This window comes from Chrysemys picta, chromosome 23 (assembly GCF_011386835.1).
Source record: "Chrysemys picta bellii isolate R12L10 chromosome 23, ASM1138683v2, whole genome shotgun sequence".
Lineage (NCBI taxonomy): Eukaryota > Metazoa > Chordata > Testudines > Emydidae > Chrysemys > Chrysemys picta.
In genome coordinates, this window is record NC_088813.1 from 9,775,561 (window position 1) to 9,795,625 (window position 20,065).

Here is a 20,065-nt window from a genome sequence, read left to right on the forward strand (position 1 = left end):
AGGTGAGCACAGATCTCCCGCAGCCCGGCGGCTCGCCCAGGCCCGCGTGGCTGCGGCAGGGTTTATTTTCTGTACAGTCACACAAGGAAAGCCCTGGCAGCTCGGTTCCACTGTAGCCAATATGTCCAGGCCCAGCCATTCCCAGACAGGACAGCTGGGCTCCCAGTCCCACTGAAGCAGGGGCCGGGGCAGGCGTTCAGAGCCAGCACCGGCGCGAGGGGCTAAGTCCGGGGGGTGAGGTTTGTCCGCAGGGGCAGCAGCGCTTCTACCCACTGGCGGGGCTCCGCCAGCAGGCTCTCCCAGACCTGCCGCTCCTCCTCCGTGGAGTCCATCCATGCGACCGGGAGCCCGTAGCTACTTCCTGCGTGAGGACAAAGCGGCACTGTCAGCTGGGGTCTCTCCCACACAGCCCACCCTCCAGCTGTCCCTGCCCTAGAGCACCAGGGGATGGCCTCCCTGTATCAGCCCACAGCCCCCTTCCATGGGTCAGGTATAGACCAAGCTGGAACTGCCTGGGCTGAGAGCCCTCGCTCCTGCCCTAGGGGAGGATACAGCCCCAAGCATCCACCCCGGCAACGTGCCTGGCCCTGTGTGCCCACAGCAGCTGCCAGCAGTGGAATCGAGTCGAACAGGGAGCGTGGGCACAGCCTGGGCACATCCCCGAGGTGATGAAAGTGCTGGGAGGGGGTGAGGGAAGCAGCATGGCTGTCGCTCTGGGATAGCCTCTGGGGAGGGGTGCCAGTTGCCCCAGCTGCACCATGTGCACCATAGGGCAGGGGTGCCCATGCCAGTACAGCCTAACCCGCCCCTCCACAGGCCCCCTGCAGACGCCTCCCTTCCCTGGCACGCAGGACCCACCGGCCCCCTGCAGACGCCTCCCTCCCCTGGCACGCAGGACCCACCAGCCCCCTGCAGATGCCTCCCTCCCCCGGCACGCAGGACCCACCGGCCCCACAGGGGCTCCATGCCCAGGAACGCGCCTCGCATGGCAGCACCAGCCAGGCGCCCGCTCACCTGTGCCCAGGCTCAGCCGGATGCCGCCCAGCTGCTGCTTGGAGAAGGTCTCGTGCTCCCAGACAGTGAACTCGGCGCAGGCCTCGCTCAGGTCCTTGGCCTGGAAGCCGTCGTACACCATGGTGTGGTTGAACATGGGGCTCAGGCTCCGCTTCACCACCCGCGTCTTCTGGCAGCTCGTCTTGCTGTCATCGGGCAGGACGTAGCTGGGGGGGAGGAAGCGCAGCCTGAGGGGGGAGCCCAGCGCACAGGGCCGCGACCACGCAGGAGGGGCTGCTGGGTTGTTCCCCTGCACACGAGCCCAGGGCGTGGGGGTGCAGGAAGAAGGCACCAGTGGCCTCGGAGTTGGTGGGAAGGTAGCGGCTCCGCTGCTGCTCGGGCCTGTGAACTGCTGAGGCCAGGGGAGAAGGGGTGGCTGAGAGGTGGGGCGGGGGGGGGGGGCGCAGCAGCAGAGGGGCAGAAGACCCATACTCCTGTCCCACAGTCTCTGCAGCAGGGAGCCTGGGCTCTGCCACCCTGGCACCACCCTGAGCCCAACTGCAGCGCGGCATGGTTACCGGGCACCCCCAGCCCTGCCCCCTACCATGGGCCCAGAGCTGCTGCCTGCAGCCCCCCCACCCTTACCACTGAACGAAGGAGTCCACGGTGCCGCTCCGGATGGGCATGAGGCTCTGTGCTGCCTTCACCCAGATGTGCAGCTCCCCCGTGGGAGGGAGCCCAGCCCCTGGAAGAGAGGCGACGGCACAGTGAGGGAGGGGGACAAGGACGTGTGCAAAGGGGGGGGGGAAGCAGGAGCATGCCCCCCCAATAACAGGGGGACACAGAACTCCGCTGGGGTCAGGGCAGGTAGAGCGAGCTCCTCCAGCGATGGGGGAGGGGAGAGAACCAGCTACCCCGGCCGAGGGGGGAGAGCCATCGCCTCTGGCCCTGGGACTGGGGGGGGAGATCCAGCCGGTGTGGGGAAAGGCAGCTTCCTGGCTGGGGCAGGGTGAGGGCAGATCCTCCGGGGGGGTGGGGGGTGGCAGCGCCTCTGGTCGTGGGGTGGCACAGAAAGTGTCCCTCCAAAAGCAGCCCCATTTTTAGCCCTGTGCATGCCCCTGGAGGGTGGGGGGCACCTGGGCGCTGCATCTGCCCTGCCCCAGGGACGGGCCCTTTCCAGCCAGGGCCACCAGCCGCCTACTCGGGCAGAGCTGTGACTCCCAGCGCAGGGGGTGAACCTGGCTCTCGCTCGGGGCTGGGCCCAGTAAATAGGAGCGAGGGCCCCAGTCGTCACTGGGGTCTCAGCTCCCACCCCTGAGCCCCTACAGCTGGGGGGGGGGGGCACTAGCCTGAGGTCGGTGCGGGCGAGGGCAGGCCCAGACTCACCTTCAGTGCCCGCGGGGATAAACTTTAGCGCGAAGAGCAGCTTGCCCCTGCTGCCGAGAATGTCGGGCAAGACCCGCAGCTGAGGGGGAAGGAGCAAACGCAATGTTAGCAGGAGAGGCCTGGGGCTGAGAACCGCAAGACCCGGGGGCGAAGACGTGCACCAGGGAAAGACAGTGGGCAGCGCCAGTTCTCGGGAGGGTGGGGGGGTGTCTTAATTAAAGCTCATCCGGCTTGGGCCCCCATCCTGGGGGCTGGCAGTTGGTGGGCTCGCTCGGCAGGTCACACACCAATTCCTGGGCCAGAGCGAGGGCACTGCCCGCGGCTGGAGCCGCCGGACGTGGCGGGGGGAGGGCAGTGGAGATGACGGGGCAAAGGTGAAGCCGGTGTCTGCTGGCCGTCCCTCACCCTGGGCTGCAGGTTGAACCACGCTGGGCCCGTGTTGCTCCAGTCCCAGGAGCTGAGCTCGACCTCGACCTCCCCCATGAAGAGGTTTCGCCCCAAGGCGTCGTGGTGCCAGACGGACAGGTTCAGGATCCGGCCCGGCAGCTCCGCCTGCTCGATCTTGTACTGCAGCACGAGGGCGAGAGAGAAGATGCTGGGAACAGCGGGGCCTAGTGGGCAGTGCTCAGGGGCAACCCAGCCCTACGCTGCAGCACGCCCCCACCCTGCCCCCCCAGTGCTGAGTGGATTCCCTTGGGGCTGGGGGGGAAATGTACCCCCACCCCTGCTTCCCAGGCCAGCGCTCAGCTCCATGCAGTCCATGGACGCTTCACTGCCCAAAGGACCAAGACTCCAGCAGCTACTGGGGGCCAGACCCCGACCCCTTCCTAAGAGCAACCCCCCTTCTCCAGCCTTCCCGAAGCCCGCCCTGCCCCCTGCACTGTCCTCCCCTCAGTGCCCCTTACCCAGAGAGCCAGCGTCACTAAGAACGGCGAGGCCAGCGGCTCCTGGCCAAGCCCCTCCACTTTCCCCTGGGGGCAGGGGGAAGGGCCCACACCCTGCCCCAGTCCCAGCCCTCACCCCCCTGCCCCGCTTACCTTGAGGGTCTCGTTGAAGATGGGGTCCAGGCTCCGCTTCTTGACAGCCGTTTTGCGCTTGCCTTGGTTGGATTTGTCCGGCAGGAGGTAGCTCTTGACATACCTGAGAGCCGGGGAGAGGGAGGCACACGCTGACCCAGGGCGCCCGGGGAGGTGGGACGGGGGGACATGCTGACCCAGGACGCCTGGGGAGAAGTGGGGGCACACGCTGATCCAGGGCGCCCGGGGGGGGGACACACGCCCAGCGCAACCTGCTAGGCCAGCAGGGGGAGGGGAATCCCTGTGAACACCTGAAAAAGTGTGTGTGGAGGGGGGGTGGAGGGGGGGAGGTATGTTACCTTTCACTCCACAGGCAGCCCAGGGCCTGCTGCCCCCTCCCTGAGTCACTGGCCTGCCGGCACCTTGTCAGATCCCATGGCTCCTGTAGCCTCAGCTCCCCTAAGCCATGTGGGGCAGATGGGCGGAGGCCCACGCACAGCCGGACTGCTCAGGCCTGAAGCGGGCTGGGGCAGCGCCAGAGCGAGGAGAGGGTTAAGGGCTCTGGGGCCGGGGCGGGCAGCTGGCCCTGATCGGTGCCTAGGGGGGCCCAGGCCTGCAGGGGCGGCTGGGGGCAGAGCAAAGAGTCAGGGAGTCCCACTCCTGCGGGGAGATCTAAGGCCAGCTGGGTGGGTCCCGCCTGTGGCTCCTCTGTGGGGGGCACGGAGGGGGGGGTCCCCCAGGGGCAGGGCTGTCTGGACAGGGCACGCTGACCCACAGGGGCCATGGTGCAGTGGGGCTGGGGGAAGGGCAGAAAGCCCCTGTGACCGTGCCCTCGGTCTGGGCATTGGCAGGGCCGTGAGCCCAGGCACATCGGGACGGGCTCCCCCTTCTCCCCCACGACACTCACGGGTCCGATCTCTGCTTCTTGGCCTCGGCCAGGTCCCGGCACTGGATGACCCGGATCTGCAGCTCCTTCTTCTTGGCCTCGTACTGCAGGGCGAACTGGACGCAGCCGCGCACCTCCACGTTCCCCACGTCGCTGTCGCTGTACAGGCTCATCATACTGCCGCTCAGCTGCAGGCAGGGATGGGGGGGCGGTCAGAGCAGGGGGGCAGGGAGGGCCCCCCCACAGGCAGAGAAGGAGGAATGCGAGTGGAGACAGGAGGAGAGAGACGCAGCGGGGCGCCCAAGCTGGGACCACGTTAACGGCCCCTTGAAACACAGGGCAAAATCCTGCATCCCCTGATGGGGGAGCTGCCTTAAAATCCCCCCCACCACAGAGCCCGAGGGGGCCAAGAGCTGAGCTCACTCCTGACCTACCAGCTGCCGTGACCCTTGCATGGCCAAGGGACTATCAAATGGCCCAGCAAAGGCCCTGGCATACACCTCAGTAGGTTTCAGAGTACACAGCGGTCCAGTACTCATCCGTCCTGCTCCAACTGCCAACCAATGACTGGGCCACAACAGCTCTCCATCCAACCCTCTTCCCCAATTGCCAACAGCTTTCCACCCCAGCCTACCCCCCGGCCCTCGTCCCCACCCCCGGCCCATACCGTGGACGAGCTGAGGCTGGAGACAGAGGAGCTCATCAGTTTATTCACGGGGTCCGCGCTGTTGCTCTTTGGGGGTGACGTGGTACTGGCTTCCTGGCCGTTCTGAAAGGCCCCATTACTCTGGGGAACACAAAGCAAACCAGCCTCGAGTGAGACGTGAGCCGGACAGGCCCCTCGCCCCCACCAGCCCCAACCCTCGCGGGACCAGCCGATCCCAGGGACCAGCGCCAAGACGGGGCAATGGCCCAGCCAGTGTAGCCTCCCGCCTCTGACACTGCCCCATGCTGGCCGTTTCAGTAGCCCATGTGCACGCGGAGCAGGGGCCGACTGGGCATTACTAACCCCCGGGGAGAGGGGCCTGCTTGACCCAGCCCACAGGCCAAGAGCTGTGTCACTGCAGGGCCGGTTCTTGTTTGGAGCTCTTTGCCGGAACGGGCTGCAGCGCAGACATGCCCACATGGCAGGTGTATTACCCCTGTATCCAACCAGCTTCTCCCCATTTCACCGACAGGGCCATGGCGGGGGCCCGGCCGGAAGCTAAGACCAGCCGGCTGGCCTGGTTAGTGCGCGGGGTTTGTAGGGGAACCGGTCTGAGAGGTCTGGCACATGTGGGAGATCGGGTGTCCCAGCGGCTGAAGTGAAACTTGTCACCTGAGACTGGGGGGGGGGGGGGGGGGGGGGGTCTCCAGGGTAACTCACTCAACACCAAGAACAATGGCCAGCCCTGACAATGGCCTGTGTTGGACTGTCTGGCCCAGGTGCTGGCGTTACAGAGACAAAAGAACCCCAAGAAAAGTCTCTGACTAGGGGACCCCGAGGGTAGGACACAAGGGGCTGTAACTGATACGAGACGAAGAAAGAGCAAGAGTTGGGCTCCGTTAGCAAGGAGCCGTTGGATATCCTCAGGACAGGACCTGGCTCTGAAGTCCAGGTTCCAGCCCGTGTGTTATGTTTTCCTTTTACCTGTAACCTTGTGCTTCTCAACCCCGAGACCCGCGTGTCTTTGACGCTGACGCCCTCAGAAATGTCAGGCATAGACGCCGACTCCGTGGGTGCTCCGGAGCTGGAGCAGCCGCGGGGAAAAGTTGGTGGGTGCTCAGCACCCACCGGCAGCTCCCCGCCCAGCTCACCTCGCCTCCGCCTCCTCCCCGGAGCGCGCCGCCGGGTCCTGCTTCTCCCCCCTGCCTCCCAGCGCTTGCACCGCGAAACTACTGATTCGCGCGGCAAACCTGGGAGCGAGGGGGGAGGAGGGGGAACACAGCGCGCTTGGGGGAGGAAACGGGGCCGGGGCGGGGATTTGGGGAGGGGACCAATAGGGGCAGGGAGGGGACAAAAATGGGGCGGGGCTGAGACATGAGCACCCACCGGCACCCAATGGGGCAGGGAGGGGGCGGAGTCGGGCCGGGGGCGCGAGCACCCACCTGCGCCAACAAAAATTGGCACCTGTGGTTCTTGACACGGCTAAATGCCTTGTGCGAAGGAGAGCGCTGAATGAAGCGAAAGCTGTGAACTGGGTGCACGGCTTCCCCGGAGGCCGCGGATCGGGGTACCCCGTGGGGGTGCAGAAGACAAGGGCGCAGGGGGGATAAAGTGCCAGCCTGCACAGGGCGAGCCCAGAGTGGAGCACCGGTGGGCACAGCTGTAAGCAGGTGGTGGCGATTCACCTCCAACATCTCAGGTAGCCCCGAAAAGTGTCACACACACATCCCTGCACAGGGACCGATGCAGCATCCCGCCCCCCCAGTACGGCACAGGGACATCTGCAGCTCACCCCCCACAGCAGCCAGCCCCACAGGTTGTTGTATGAGCGGCATTTAAAATCAGTGTTTTGAAGCCATTTGACGTTGATGTAATGCTCTCGTGTGGACGAAGCCAGCCCGCTCTGCACCAATCAGCTAGAGCAAGTAGTTGTAGGACACCTGGGTTTTTTCACTGCCCCAGTGATCTGATGGGGAGAATATGTGGGGGGGACCCCAGGAATGAGGGACCCAGTCAGGAAGTGAGGTGGGTGGCGGTGGGGAGCAGGGATTGGGGCATGAGGATTTCTGTACTGGGGTTTGGCCCAGGGCCAGCCCCGAGTACCTTCCTACCTGTCCTGTGACGAGGCTGTTTGGGGACGGATCAGTCTTCGCCTCTTCTTCCTCTGCGTTCAGCGGGTAGAACGGGTTGGTGCTCTCTGCGTTAACAAAGTGGAGGCGTTCGGGTTGGTCTGCGGGACACGAGGTCAGAATACCCCGGGGCACACAGCCCGGGGCCGGATACCCCAGGGCAGGCAGGCTGCACGCGGGGGGGCGCCGGGCCGGGATACACCAGAGTACGCAGCCCGCATGTGGGGGAGGGCGGGGCAGGCTGGGATACCCCGGGGCACACAGCCTGCATGCGGGGGGGCACCGGGCCGGGATACCCCGGAGCACGCAGCCCGCACATGGGGCTTCCTTCCAGAGACTCAGCCCTCGCTGCTGGGCTTAGAAGCGTGAAGTCAGTGAGAGGAACAGATGTGTGCGTGGGGTTGGTGTGGGGGATGGGGATCCGAAAGCGGAGTCGAGCCCTAGTTAAGCAGGTACAGGGTCCTCTGAGCTTCTCCCCACCTTCCGTTCTGCACGGGGACCCCACAGCATCCATTGCCCCAGACAATCGCAACAGGCCGCAGGGACATTTACCTGCCTTGCCCTCCGGCTCCTGCTTGCTAGACTGGCTTGCGTTCTCCTACAGAGACAAAGAGCTGGTTAAAGAGCCAGGCCAACTCCACTTATACAGGCTCTTTGGGGAAATACATTCTACATTTTAATTGGGCTGATCTGCATATGCAAATCACATTAATTACTATCCAAGATCTTCAGACTGTGATGTCGCAGAACTAGGAAATTCACCAAGTAACAATGACAGTAGCAAAAACCAACACACACACACACACACACACACACACACACGGCACTTTCAATATAATTTGTATATTAAAAACAGCTGCTTTGTAATTTAAATCTGCAGACTGAGGAAGGTTCGCTCTGGAGGTGGAGTTTACACTCTTCAAAGCAGTGGTCCCCAAACTTTTCACGGTCGTGCCCAAGCCCCCCTTATCCTTGTCCACATACACACACACCCGAGAGCCAGGGCCAGGAGTGGGGCTGTAGCTTGGGGGGTAGGGGGCGCAGACAGGGGTAAGGGGGCTGAGGCTGGGACCACAGCTGGGGTCGGGTCTGGGGGCAGGGCTGGGCCTGGGCCCGGAGTGTGGTTTGGTGGCACTCCATCCCCGCCCCCCTTGGGGGTTGCCCTTGGCCCCCCCACACACACCCCCGAACAATCCTCCGCACCCCACAGTTTGGGGACCTCTGCTTTAAAGGATTTTAGTTGGAATTTTAGTGCTATTTCTAATGTTGCGAGTTTCATCACAGTAAATACACTGACCCGTTGCACTGGCCACAGAGGGACCCAAACCGGGATCCCCAAACTCTGGGAAAGCTCCGATCCGGATCCGCATCTGAGCCCAGCTCTACTATTAACCCTTCGCGGTCACCCCCTGACTGGAAGAATTAATTGTGCGTCCTGGGACTGAGGTCTACTTGATGAACTTCAAAGACCACTGGAATGTCTACACTAGATCAGCTCAATGTCTTTCCCCACTCACTGCCTTTGGGCGCGGTGGGAGAGGAACCAAGGAAATTCAGCGCAAAACCCCTTGATCCTGCAAAGATAATGGAGACTCGCTAAGGACTGAAAGTGTCTGAAAAGGGCAAGCCCAGGCCCATCCCGCCAGTAACGGTAACTCCAGCGGGTTGGACGCCTGGAGCCATTTCTGAGCCCGCTTGTCCGGTTCGATGTGCAGCGTCGTGTGTTACTTCCCTGCCGCCAGGCACGCAGGCAGCCCGGCTTTTGCATTTCCCAGCCTCTTGCGACTGTAACCGGGCAGCCCCAGCGTCAGCGCTTCGGCATTTAACACAGAACGAAAGAACAGACGCGGCCCTGGGCTGCCACTTTGCTGGTGAGCGCCTGACGAGACAAGGCCGGGGGCGGGAATTCCTGTCAGGACACCTCTAACTCGCCCATGTCACCAGACCCATAAGAACATAAGAACGGCCCTACTGGGTCAGACCAAAGGTCCATCTAGCCCAGTGTCCTGTCTTCCGACAGTGGCCAGTGCCAGGTGCCCCAGAGGGAATGAACAGACCAGGGAATCGAGTGATCCATCCCCTGTCGCCCAACTGACCTGAGTCTCTGTGGGCTGGGGGAGCTGATGAACAGCCTCTTGGGGAAGCCTGCGAGAGGAGAAAACGATTAGTCTTTCTGGACAATTCTCCAGGCTACGAAGATGTCTGGCTTCCTCCCCCAAGGAGCGTGTGCACCGCCCTGCTCTTCATAGACCCTTCTTCCAAAGGGGGGGCCCCTCCGGCTGGGGCTGTCCGGCCGTCTCTCCCCGCCCCCATTCGCTGGCTTCCCACTTATTCATCTCCCCCTGCGTTTCGGCTTCTTTCCCGCACCGGCCCAGCTGTCTGTCTCAACCTCCCTCCTATCTGCCCCATCCATTTCTCCCTGTCCCTCCCCCCATCCCCCATGGAAGGAAACAACCTTACAGTCAGGGAGGATGCAAGCAGCAACAGGTCCCTCACTAACCCGGCTTCCAGCCGGAGAGTCTCCTTCACCCACAAAACCCTCCCTATGTCCCACTAATGAGCCCCTTCCACGCGCCTCTCCCGGAGCCTGAGTCACCGCCTGCAGCCGTCCCCGCTCGCTGCTCTCATCACGCGCACAGCTAAAGGGTGCGTGGCCTCAGGAAACCGACGCCCACAAATGCACACTCCTTCCCTTCACACAACTGGAAAGAGGCGTGCGCATGCACACACACACGCACGCACCCACCCACATACACACAGCTCCTTCTCTCTCCGCTTTGGGCCTCTAAGCCAAAAAGCTTCTCACCTGTCCTCACCATCTGGCACCTCAAACGGGCCCTCCTCCTCGGACGCTGGCTCACTGATCACCTCCAGGTCCCCCACGCTGGCACTGCGCTTCGGATCCCGCTCACCTGCTCACAGGGATCATGGAAATCTAAAGGGACTGAAGCAACCTCTCCCGCTCCGTGTCCCATCCCACCGTCGGATTCCCGGCTCCCTGAAATCGGGGCATCATGGGCACGGCGTCCCCATGGGACAAAGCTGGGTCCTACCCCAGCCTCTCTGCAAGCTGCAGCCACTAGATGGCGACAGCATCACACTAGAGCAGGCGGGCACCTCTCCTCCATCGGTCACTGAGATCCCAGCTAGGGCACCGGTCCCAGCGGCCAGACCCTGGCCCACCTCTTACCTTTGGGTTTCTTCTTCCTGCGGATGGAGGCCCGGACGAGATCAGAACCAAAGTGATTGTGCCGGTGCCGCTTGGAGCGGACATCACAGAACCAGTCCCCGGTCAGGACCTTCAGCTGGTTGGGATCAGAAACGGACTCGCGCAGTTTGCTGGGGGCGAGGAGAGGGGGGATGTTTGAGCCACTTCCTGGAAACATACTCGTCCCATCACAGCCCCAGGGAGGGACGAGCAACCACAGTCCACTGCTGGGTCCCGCCTGCTTCAGATAAGCAGTTGGGCTTCCATTTCCCCCCAACCGTTGGTTCTACCCACCCTGTTGGCCAGGAGACGTGCGCAGAACTCAGCGAGGGCTGAACCCCTCTGCAAACACGTTAGCTGCCCACGGCCAGCCCCAGGCTCTCCCCCAAGGTCCAACTCGGCCAGTCAACAGCCCCGCAGGGGACTGGCGCAAACTGCCACCGGGGGATCAGGCAACGGAGTCCGAGCAGCTTTAAGAAACACGGCAAAGGAAAACCTTTCTGCTTCGCAAAAGCCTTTCCATGGTAAGAACGACGCCCAGCACTGGCACCCGCTTCTAAACCCTGTACCCCAAAGCTTATCCCCTGCACCCCACTGCTGGCACCCCCTGTGCACCAAACCCCAATGCTGATCCTCTGCACCCCAACACTGATCCCCTCTCTGCCCTAAACCCTGGCACTGACACCCCTGCAGCCCAAAGCTGATCCCCCTGCACCCCACTGCTGGCACCCCTGTACCCCAAACCCCAATGCTGATCCCCTGCACCCTAATGCTGGCACCCCTTGTACCTTAAACCCCAATGCTGATCCCCTGCACCCCAACATTGATCCCCTCTCTGCCCTAAACCCTGACACTGACATCCCTGCAGCCCAAAGCTGATCCCCCTGCACCCCACTGCTGGCACCCCTGTACCCCAAACCCCAATGCTGATCCCCCGTACCCCAGTGCTGATCCCCTGCACCCCAACACTGATCCCCTCTCTGCCCTAAACCCTGACATTGACACCCCTGCAGCCCAAAGCTGATCCCTCTGCACCCCACTGCTGGCACCTCCTGTGCCCCAAACCCCAATGCTGATCCCCCGTACCCCAGTGCTGATCCCCTGCACCCCAACACTGATCCCCTCTCTACCCTAAATCCTGGCACTGACACCCCTGCAGCCCAAAGCTGATCCCCCTGCACCCCAAAGCTGGCATCTCCTGTACCCCAAACCCCAATGCTGATCCCCTGTACCCCAGTACTGCTCCCCCTGCACCCCAACACTGATCCCCTCTCTGCCCTAAACCCTGACACCCCTGCACCCCAATGCTGGCACGTCTTGTACTCCAAACCCCAATGCTGATCCCCTGTACCTCAGTGCTGATCCCCCTGTACCCCAAACCCCAACACAAATCCCCTGCACCCCAACACTGATCCCCTCTCTGCCCTAATCCCTGACACTGACACCCCTGCAGCCCAAAGCTGATCCCTCTACACCCCACTGCTGGCACCCCCTGTGCCCCAAACCCCAACACTGATCCCCTGCACCCAACACAGATCCCCTGCACCCCAACACTGATCCCCTCTCTGCCCTTAACCCTGACACCCCTGCAGCCCAAAGCTGATCCCCCTATACTCCAATGCTTATCCCCCTGTACCTCAACCCCCAATGCTGATCTCCCTGTACCCCAACACTGGCAACCCCCTGGACTCCAAACACCAACACAGATCCCCTGCACCCAAATGCTGATGCTCCTGAACCCCAAACCCCAATGCTGACCCTCCTGTGCCCCAAACCATGACACTGATCGCTCTGCACCCCACGGCTGACACCCCGTATCCCAAAACCCTACCACCAAAAACAAAACAAAACCCTCCCAGAAAATTAATCTTAAAAAAACAAACTAACAATCCTCCTGCAAGCGGAGTTTTTACCCTGTAGAGAGAGGAGAGCCAGAGTTGCCATGAAATCCACTAGGGACTTCTACGCCATTGATTTTACGTGCTCAGACGCCAAGGTGATAGGCAGCAGGATAAAACCTTAAGATAGCCAAACCCTGTCTACACTAGGGCTGCGTCCATCGACAGGAACAAGGTATCTTTTGAAAGACGTGTTCCCTGAGCCCAGCGTGGACGAGACACTTGCAGTTTTAACGGGCGTTTGCTGGTCCAGGTGAACCCTAAAAATGAACCTTTGAGCCTCGTGAGGACGCAGCCAAGATGCCAAGCGGAGGGGCTGAGAAGATGCTAGTGAATAGGCCGTGATCTGTGGCTCCTTCTCCCAGCGAGGAAACGGGCACAACTGCCCCCCCTCCCTGCAGAGAGAGGTGGGTCCTTGCAGCCAGCGGCCAGCTCAGTGCAAAATCTGAGCGGCACCGGGGGGCTGTAGATTTGACCTCCGCGGAGCTATCTGAGGTTAATCCGAGGTATTGCCCTTGACTTGGGAGGCAGCATGGCCTAATGGATAGAGCACCAGCCTGGATTTAGCAGACTTGGGTGCTATTCCGGGCTCTGTTGCTGGGTGGCCGTGGGCCCCTCTCTGTGCCTCGGTTTCCCCATCTCTACAAAGCGGGATAACGATGCTGATGGCCTTTGTAAATGGCTTTCGGGTATTATTATTTGACACACCAAGGTAAAGACCCCCGGTGCGTTGGGGCCCCAGGGACACAAGCAAGTTTATGTCTCCATGTACAAACCCATCTTTCCGCCGCGAGGACCCAGCGCTAACCCATCCGGCTCAACGGCTGGGTGGCCGCTCGGCATCCCGCTGGCTTGGCTCGAGTTCAGTGAACCGGGGACCAGTTTAAGCTCCAAAGAATAAAAGCCTCCCACTGGGGGCCTGCCCCAGTTGAACTAACCCACGGCAGAGGCGTGCGCGGACCAGGCATGCACCTGACAGCGTCTCCTGGGCTCACCTGATGCGTCCCTCCTCCAGCACCCGGAGCCGCGAGTCCCTACTCAGCACCTCCACAATGGCCTCCTGCTCTTCCTCCGTCAAGAAGCTCAGGTCCAACAGTGCGTCCGTGTCTATGTCCTGGGCCATGGTGCCCAGGGAGCAGACTGGTACTGTCCAGGGCAGAGCAGCGCTTCCCCGGCGGGGCTCTCTTCCCGACACACAGCGAGTCCAGGAACCAGCCCCGAGGTCCCTCTGTCCCAGGCGCCTTCACCCTGTCACTGCCCACCGCAGAACCAGGGCGATGACGGGCAGCCGTCCGCTAGAGCCATTCTGCCACTCTGCCAGGGCCCAAAGGTAGCACGGGGCGCCCAGCGCAGGGGCGGGGAAGCAGGCAGCAGCCCTCAGCTCCGGTCCGCCCCACTCCGTGGGCCTGCCAGCAGGTCACGCGCCATCTCGACCACCTGCGGAGACAAGACCAGAAGAGCTGAGGACAACCCCAGATCCCCTCTTGCGGGGAAGGAAAGGGCCTGGGGCCCGGCCACCACCTCCCGAACGGGGCTCGGCTTCTGAGGGACCCTGGAGGCAGAAGCGGGCAAACCCAGCGGTCAGACATGCTCAGTCCACGTCTCCCATGCACCCGTGGCTGGGGTGGGCACGTGCTAACTCCCACAGCCGGCTAACACCATCCTCCTTTCGCTCGGCTGGAGCTGCAGGGTGTGTCTGCGGCCTCTGGCTCAGGTACAGACCCTGGTGTCCCTGCCCCCAGCATTGCCCAGATGCAGCTTCTCCCTTGCCTCCGCCCCAGCACACGGCCCCCATCCCCCGTCCACTAAATGAGTCTCCAGGGCCCGCTGCTGGCGGCAGGTCGATAACCACGTAGGAGCCCTTGATGGTCTCATGGCAGCATGCCAGGCGATGCCAATCAGTAACCTCTCTCCCCGCCCCCCCGCAGGGAAAGCGAGGCACGAGTTGCCCAGGCAGCGCCAGCGCTGGGATTAGGGTGACCAGATGTCCCGATTTTATAGGGCCAGTCCCGATTTTGGGGTCTTTTTCTTATATAGGCTCCTATTACCCCCCACCCGCTGTCCCGATTTTTCACACTTGCGGTCTGGTCACCCCAGCTGGGCTCAGCCCACAGACGCTGGGGACTCCCCTTGCAAGGGCTTGCCGGGCACGGTGCGATCAGTCGAAGCCAGGGATGCCCTGACCTTTGCCAGGCTCACCAGCCCGGCCCCGCAGGGGCAGAAGGGCACTTCCGGCCTGGCCTTCTGACCCCTGCAGGCAGATGACCCCCTCCTGGGGATGGAAGAGCCTCTGTTAGCTTCTTAACCGTCACCTCCAGGGCAGATCTCACAGCAGCAAACAGAGTCCTTCCTGCCTGATGCAACGCCTCCCCCGCCTGCCCCCCACCCCCACACACAGGGCTTGCTTCAGCAAACCAGCAACTTCAACTGCCTGCAGCAAACGAGACATCCGGGATTGTCGTAACCGTCCAGCTCCTCCGGCGGCCCAGCAGGAGGCAACGGGGCGGGCGAATCGGCCCCAAGGTGGAAAGTGCAACCATTCCAGCCCCTGCCTCTTCCAGCAGGAGGCGCTGTCGGGAATGGGATCGAGGTGCTGGCTATTTTGGGGGTCTGGCAAAACAAGAGCTTGGCAGCCCCTGGTCTCCCAGCGGCGATGGACTGTCCAGCCGTCTGCGGCTAGGACGAGGGCTGCCACAAAGTCAGATCTGAAGGGAGGAATAATAATAAAACGTTTGGAATTTCTCCTCCCCCTTCCAGGCTAAGATCTCAATGCACCTCAGCCATCGGTTAGCAGAGCCTCGCCGGCGGTGGGTCTTATTGCAGAGGGGGGAAACTGAGGCACTGAAAGGGGCAACAGTTTGCCCTAGAGCAGGAGTGGCAGAGCCAAGAACAGAACCTAGATCTCCTGGGTCACTCACTGGGTCCCCGCAGCGCCGGTCTCACACAGCTCTCTCCGGACATTTGCAATAGAGAGGATTCAACACAGCACTGACGCGCACTGGGCTGGACTCAGGCCTGGAGGAAGGGGCTGCAATTCCCACCCCTGTCAGTAGGGGTCGCCCCAGCTTGTACATGGGTTTTATGTGGCCCAAACGGTAAACCCAAGAATCAGCCCAAGTAGCACCCTGGAGCCACATAGGTGAGAGATCCAAGCTCCAGGCGACCCAATCAGCCCACTCCTGGGTCCCCACTAAATCCACAAGCCAGACGCCACCCAGGGGCTCCCGTCCCTGCCTCTGGGCCAGTCCCCCTCGCAGCCGGCCGTCTGTGTTTGCCCAGGGTGTTTGCTCAGAGCCAGCTCTGCCCATGTCAGGGCTGCGCCCTGCAGGGTGATAGCCCGGAGAGTGCCAGTCATCCCCGGGTTTTTCCAGGGGGTAGCAGGAAGGGGAACCTTTCCTGGAGCATTAAAGTGTCTCGCTGTATCTTTAAGGGCTGGTGCATTCCCCGGTTGCAAGGGCGCACGGTTCGGCTGGGGCTTCCCCCTTGGGGGGCCAGAGGGGCATTCAGTCCCCATGGCGCCTCTGCCAAGACCGCCCACATAGGAGCTTGTCAGTGCCAGGTGCAATGGTGGTTTCTGGGATGTGGCCAACTAGCCAGCAGGGACTGACTGAGACCCCCCCAAACTCATCTCACACAGAGCACCAAGCCCTTACTTTGGCCTAGCAGGCAGAGAGACGCTATCTCCTGGGCTGCAGAGGCGCTTGGCTCTTGCCACACAGCCTGCGAGCGGCACAGACCTGTCCCTGCAATTTGCATTGAGAAAGAGCCTGACATGACAGGATAGAGGGCGGTTGCAACAGAAGCAGCCCGTGGGGGCGAAGGGGCATCGCCCAGTCTGCTGGGTGCCATGGAGCGGAGCGATGAGGAAACAAGATTGCAGGAAAGGGGCTGCAAGAGAACCAGGCTTCGAGTTTGCCCTTGCCAGCGGCCCGTCCTCTGTTCACCCCGCATGGCCTAGTGGACTGAGCACGGGGCTTGGAGCCAGAAACCCCGGGTTTTTTGCCCAGCTCCATCCCCCACTTGTTGCGTGCCCCTTCCCCTCTCTGTCAGAGATCGCCGTGAGGGCGGATTAGCTGTGCTGGGAACAGCTTGGAGCTGCAGCCCCCAGAGAAAATCTGCTAATCGAGGGGCACCGAGAATGGCCTCTCTGGCAGCTGGTGGGGCAAAGCTAAGCAGAGCGGGAGCCGGCCCGGGGGCCAATCAGAGGGGTGGCTTGCTCCGAGGACTCCAGCTGGCTGATGGGAGCTGCCAATCAGCGTTGGCGTCTAGGGTTGGGGCAGCGAGGCCCGGCTGGCTGCAGTGGGACAGGCAGTGTAACCCTGGACCCCAGAGTGGAGGTGGAGGCCAGTTGTGGGCAGGCAGCGTGAGGCCCATGGCAGGCTGGCAGTGCCCACTCTGGGGGGTTGCACCAGTCAGACTGGGCTCTGTACTATCCCCGGTCCCGAGCAGGCCGGGATTTAACAAGGCAGCCAGCGGGGGAGGGAGATTAGGACCAATGCAGCACCCCTCCCAGAAGGAAAACATTTGCAGATTCAGAGGAGCAACCCTTGTCACGCAGGGAGCGCCAGGCCCGCATGGGGACGGGTGGCCCGTGGCACCGCCAGGGCACTGAAATGCACCAATGCCAGCACCACAGCGAGCCCCCGGACAACTTACTCTGGGCAAGGACAGCTCCCCCTCCTCTGGCCCGTGAGGGTCGGGCACTGAGCCCGTAGGGAGGGAGGAGCAGGGCAGGAATCCAGTCCAAACCAGGAATCCAGTGCGGGATTTGCCTTCCACTGTCCCAGGAGAGCAGCCCAGGGCCCAGTGCCAGGCAGGGAGGTGCAGCCTGGGCTGGTTCACCTGGAGAGGGCAGGACTGGGGAGCTGGCATTTCCCCCAGGAGCTCTGTGTGGCCCACACGGGGGTGGGGAGCAGGGACCACTGGGCAGCCGCACCATTGCCAGCGGGTCCATGCGGCCCACGGCCAGTGTCCTCCCTGCCCCCATGCCCCCACTTGCGTGGGGGTGGACAAGGAAAGCAGGAAGCCAGCAGCAGGTCCCAGCCTGCCACCCCCACCCCCTGCAGGCCAGGGCTGGATGGCACCGGGAAGCGGGCGTGCCAGCTCCACCCTCCCTCCAGTGGTGGGGCAGGAGCAGGGCAGGGGAGAGGCCCAACACCCCCTCCAGCCCCGCTGCCAGGCCGGGGGTCCCCCATGGCCAGACCTGAGGCCTCCCTCTCAGAGAGTCATATCCCCCCAGCTCCAGGGCAGAGACTGGCTTTGATTCCCCTGCCGTGCGCCCCTGCCCTCCAGGGCTAGCCAGCCCCTGGAGTCCCTCCCAGCCCCCGGGGGGGTGGGGGGCATTAGAAGCAGCAGATTTTGGAGGCCTCAAGCCACAACCCGTCACTGCCCCGTCTCCAAGCAACAGTGTTGGGACCTGGTGCCCGCGCTGCCCCCGGGATGAGCCCCAGGGAGGGCTGCGGGCCCTGGGCTCCATGGGCATCTCCCAGTGGGGAGTCTCCCCTCAGCTCTACCCAGGTTGTCCGTCCCCCACGAGCCTCGGGGCTGGGCTGCTCCCCCGGGGAATGGTCCACGGAGCCCCCCACAGAACAGGGCCCGTCTCCACATCCCCTCAACACATACAGGCCCTGCTCACAGCACGCAGCCCCTGGCCTCCCCTCGCATGACCCCTGGCCCCAGACGCACAAGCACCCACTCCCTGTCCCCTTCCGCTACCCCTCGCCCCTCGCTCTGCCCCTCCTCCCTGCCGGTGGATGCCCCGGGCCCAAAGGATTCCGGGTTATGTGGCGCCCCAGGGAGCTGCCGTCCGAGACAGAAGTCAGGGGAGAGGGTGGGTGCCCCCTGCATAGAAATCCTGGCACGTCAGACGCGCTGGGACAGGTGAAAGCAAAGGCAACTGCAGAGGAGAAGCGTGGCTGACTCCTGGCCTAGCCCACTGCGGGAGAGGATGCCCACGGGGCTGGCTCAGCCCTGCCCAGACAGAGAAGTTGAGGTCTCTGGGAAGAGACTGAACAAACCAAGGCCTTGCCTGCCCTCTCCGGACGGCCGGGATTTCATGGCACATCTAAAGAGGATGGGGAGGCATGGGTCAGCATGCCCTGCTCCCCCACCCCAGAGGTGGCTGCATTTCAGCAGCGAATGAAGCAGTTGGGGCCGGAGCTGGGGAGGCCCAGGGCACCTGGGAGCACCTTCTGGAGGTGGTTCCCGCTGTCCTGTTCATTCCACGCTGCTCTCTGCCTCCGTGGGCTGCAAGCCGGGCTCCACCACAGGCAGCATCCTGTTTACTGCCTGCTGCAAACGAAGCCCACGCGTCTCTCCTCCAGAGAGGCCGCCCGCCGCACCAGGAATCAAAATAGAGGCTGAGGTCTGACCGTCCCGCTAGAGATGCGCTCACTGCGGTTCCGCTGCCGTGCCCGGCTGGGACACCGGTGGGCGGCACACACACACTGCGGGTCTGGGGGTGGGGGAAGCCAGCCCTGTTTGTTTATGAAAGCAACTCTGTCTAGTGCCCCAAATAAAACCGGCTGAACCAGGGAGCGCCGGCTTTCCAGCAGCACACAGGTACACTCACGCCCTTGGCTCCGGCGCCACGCACAGACACCCTAGGCAAACCCAACGCACGCCCCCCCCCCCAGTGCCATGCAAACCTGCTCCCATCCCTCCCGAGCGCTGCCCCACGAGCTGAAATACAAACCGCACCCAAAGCGCTTCCCAGGCTTTGAACCACTCTGGGCCCTACACCAGGCTCTGTCTGTGCATCAGCACTGCAATGCGGCCACCTCTGGGGTGAAATGCGGCAGCTGTTTCACAGCACCCACTACCACTAGGTGCGCAGAGATAGGCACATCCCTGCTTTCCATCCAGTTCTCTGGGTCTTTGTTTTCCACCCTGACCACTCGCCATAGCAGGAGTGGGACCGTGGTTTCCAATCCCAGCCAGACAGCACCAACAGATGGCAGCTACGCCGACTCCCGCACAAATCCAGTCCCCACAGAAGTGGAGTGTTTGGGCCCAGTAAGCGCTCCCACCCCCCAGTGACTATGGATCCGCACCTCGGGAGAGCGTCACACCTCCTGCTGACCAGCCCAAGGTGCTGGGGCTCCAGGTAACCTGGCCCCTGGCAGTGGCACGGCCAGTGCTCCAGGCAAAAAGGAGGAAGATGGGGTGGGAACCCCTGCCATGTTGCAGAGCAGCGGGGCTGTCCCTGGAGCCAGCTCCCCCCTACACACACCCCACAGATTTCCCAAGAGACCAGCCAGGCATTCGTGTCTGAACAGGACCCAGGAGAGGAAATATCTGGCACGGTGAGGTCAGCTCAAAGCACTGCCTCCCCATACCGACCAGCCACCCCAGGGGGACCAGGGGTTCCCCCTCTGCAGGGAAGGTACAAGGCCTGCAGGGCATGCAGGAGGGGGTTGCTGCATCGTACCCCTGGAGGATCAGGCTCCTTGCGCCCCCCCAAACCCCTCCAATCTTGGCAACAGGTGGAGAGCGCAGGAAGCGGCGTTACCTGTCCAGGTGGGCGCCTCTGCTGGAGGGGAGAGGAGGCGGCCAGGTGAGCGAGGTCCTTGCAGGCACCTCTCCAGGGGCCCTGAGCCTCCTCTGGCGGAGCAGAAGTTTGCTCTCTTCCGTCACCCCCACCCCTGCTGTGTTTGCAAAGCTACTCAGCAGGAGACCTAAGGCTGAGTCAACCGCAGAGGGGAGGAAACACCTACCCACAGAGCCGAGCGGAAACTAGGGCCTGGAGCAAGAGCCGCCCGCCGGACCGGACTGGGGACACAGGGGGTGGACCAGGCTAAGAGCCCAGCCATGCACCCTGCCGAGTCTCTGCGACCCAGAGAGACCGGGCTGGACCAGGAGCTCATTGGGGCAGGGTCATGGCCACCTGGGGGCCTGATCCTGA

General features: G+C 62.8%; 1 protein-coding gene across 2 annotated transcripts; it reads right to left on the bottom strand.

The window, feature by feature from the left end:
• Positions 1-3: 3 nt before the first annotated feature.
• On the bottom strand, positions 4-19,863 carry SYTL1 (synaptotagmin like 1). Of its 2 annotated transcripts, none has more exons than XM_024107640.3 (15): positions 19,673-19,863; positions 13,158-13,599; positions 10,247-10,395; positions 9,863-9,968; positions 9,153-9,201; positions 7,609-7,654; positions 7,039-7,124; positions 4,949-5,068; positions 4,303-4,469; positions 3,417-3,519; positions 2,785-2,946; positions 2,380-2,458; positions 1,639-1,738; positions 1,015-1,220; positions 4-361 (listed from the first exon to the last, which is right to left on the bottom strand). In XM_024107640.3, the coding sequence occupies exons 2-15, from the start codon at positions 13,283-13,285 to the stop codon at positions 222-224; spliced, it is 1,641 nt and encodes a 546-aa protein (XP_023963408.2). In that variant the 5' UTR covers positions 13,286-13,599; positions 19,673-19,863; the 3' UTR covers positions 4-221. The 2 variants fall into 2 exon arrangements, with proteins under 2 accessions (XP_023963408.2, XP_065433275.1); XM_065577203.1 differs by lacking the exon at positions 19,673-19,863 and adding an exon at positions 14,347-14,485.
• Between the last annotated feature and the right edge of the window lie 202 nt (positions 19,864-20,065).

Coding starts and splice junctions, on each gene's coding strand:
- SYTL1 (XM_024107640.3), bottom strand. CDS start 13,285: ATGGCCCAGGACATAGACACGGACGCACTGTTGGACCTGAGCTTCTTG. Junction 2,947..3,416: donor TCTTCAACGAGACCCTCAAG/GTAAGCGGGGCA, acceptor CTCGTGCTGCAG/TACAAGATCGAGCAGGCGGA. Junction 1,739..2,379: donor TATCCCCGCGGGCACTGAAG/GTGAGTCTGGGC, acceptor CCTCTCTTCCAG/GGGCTGGGCTCCCTCCCACG.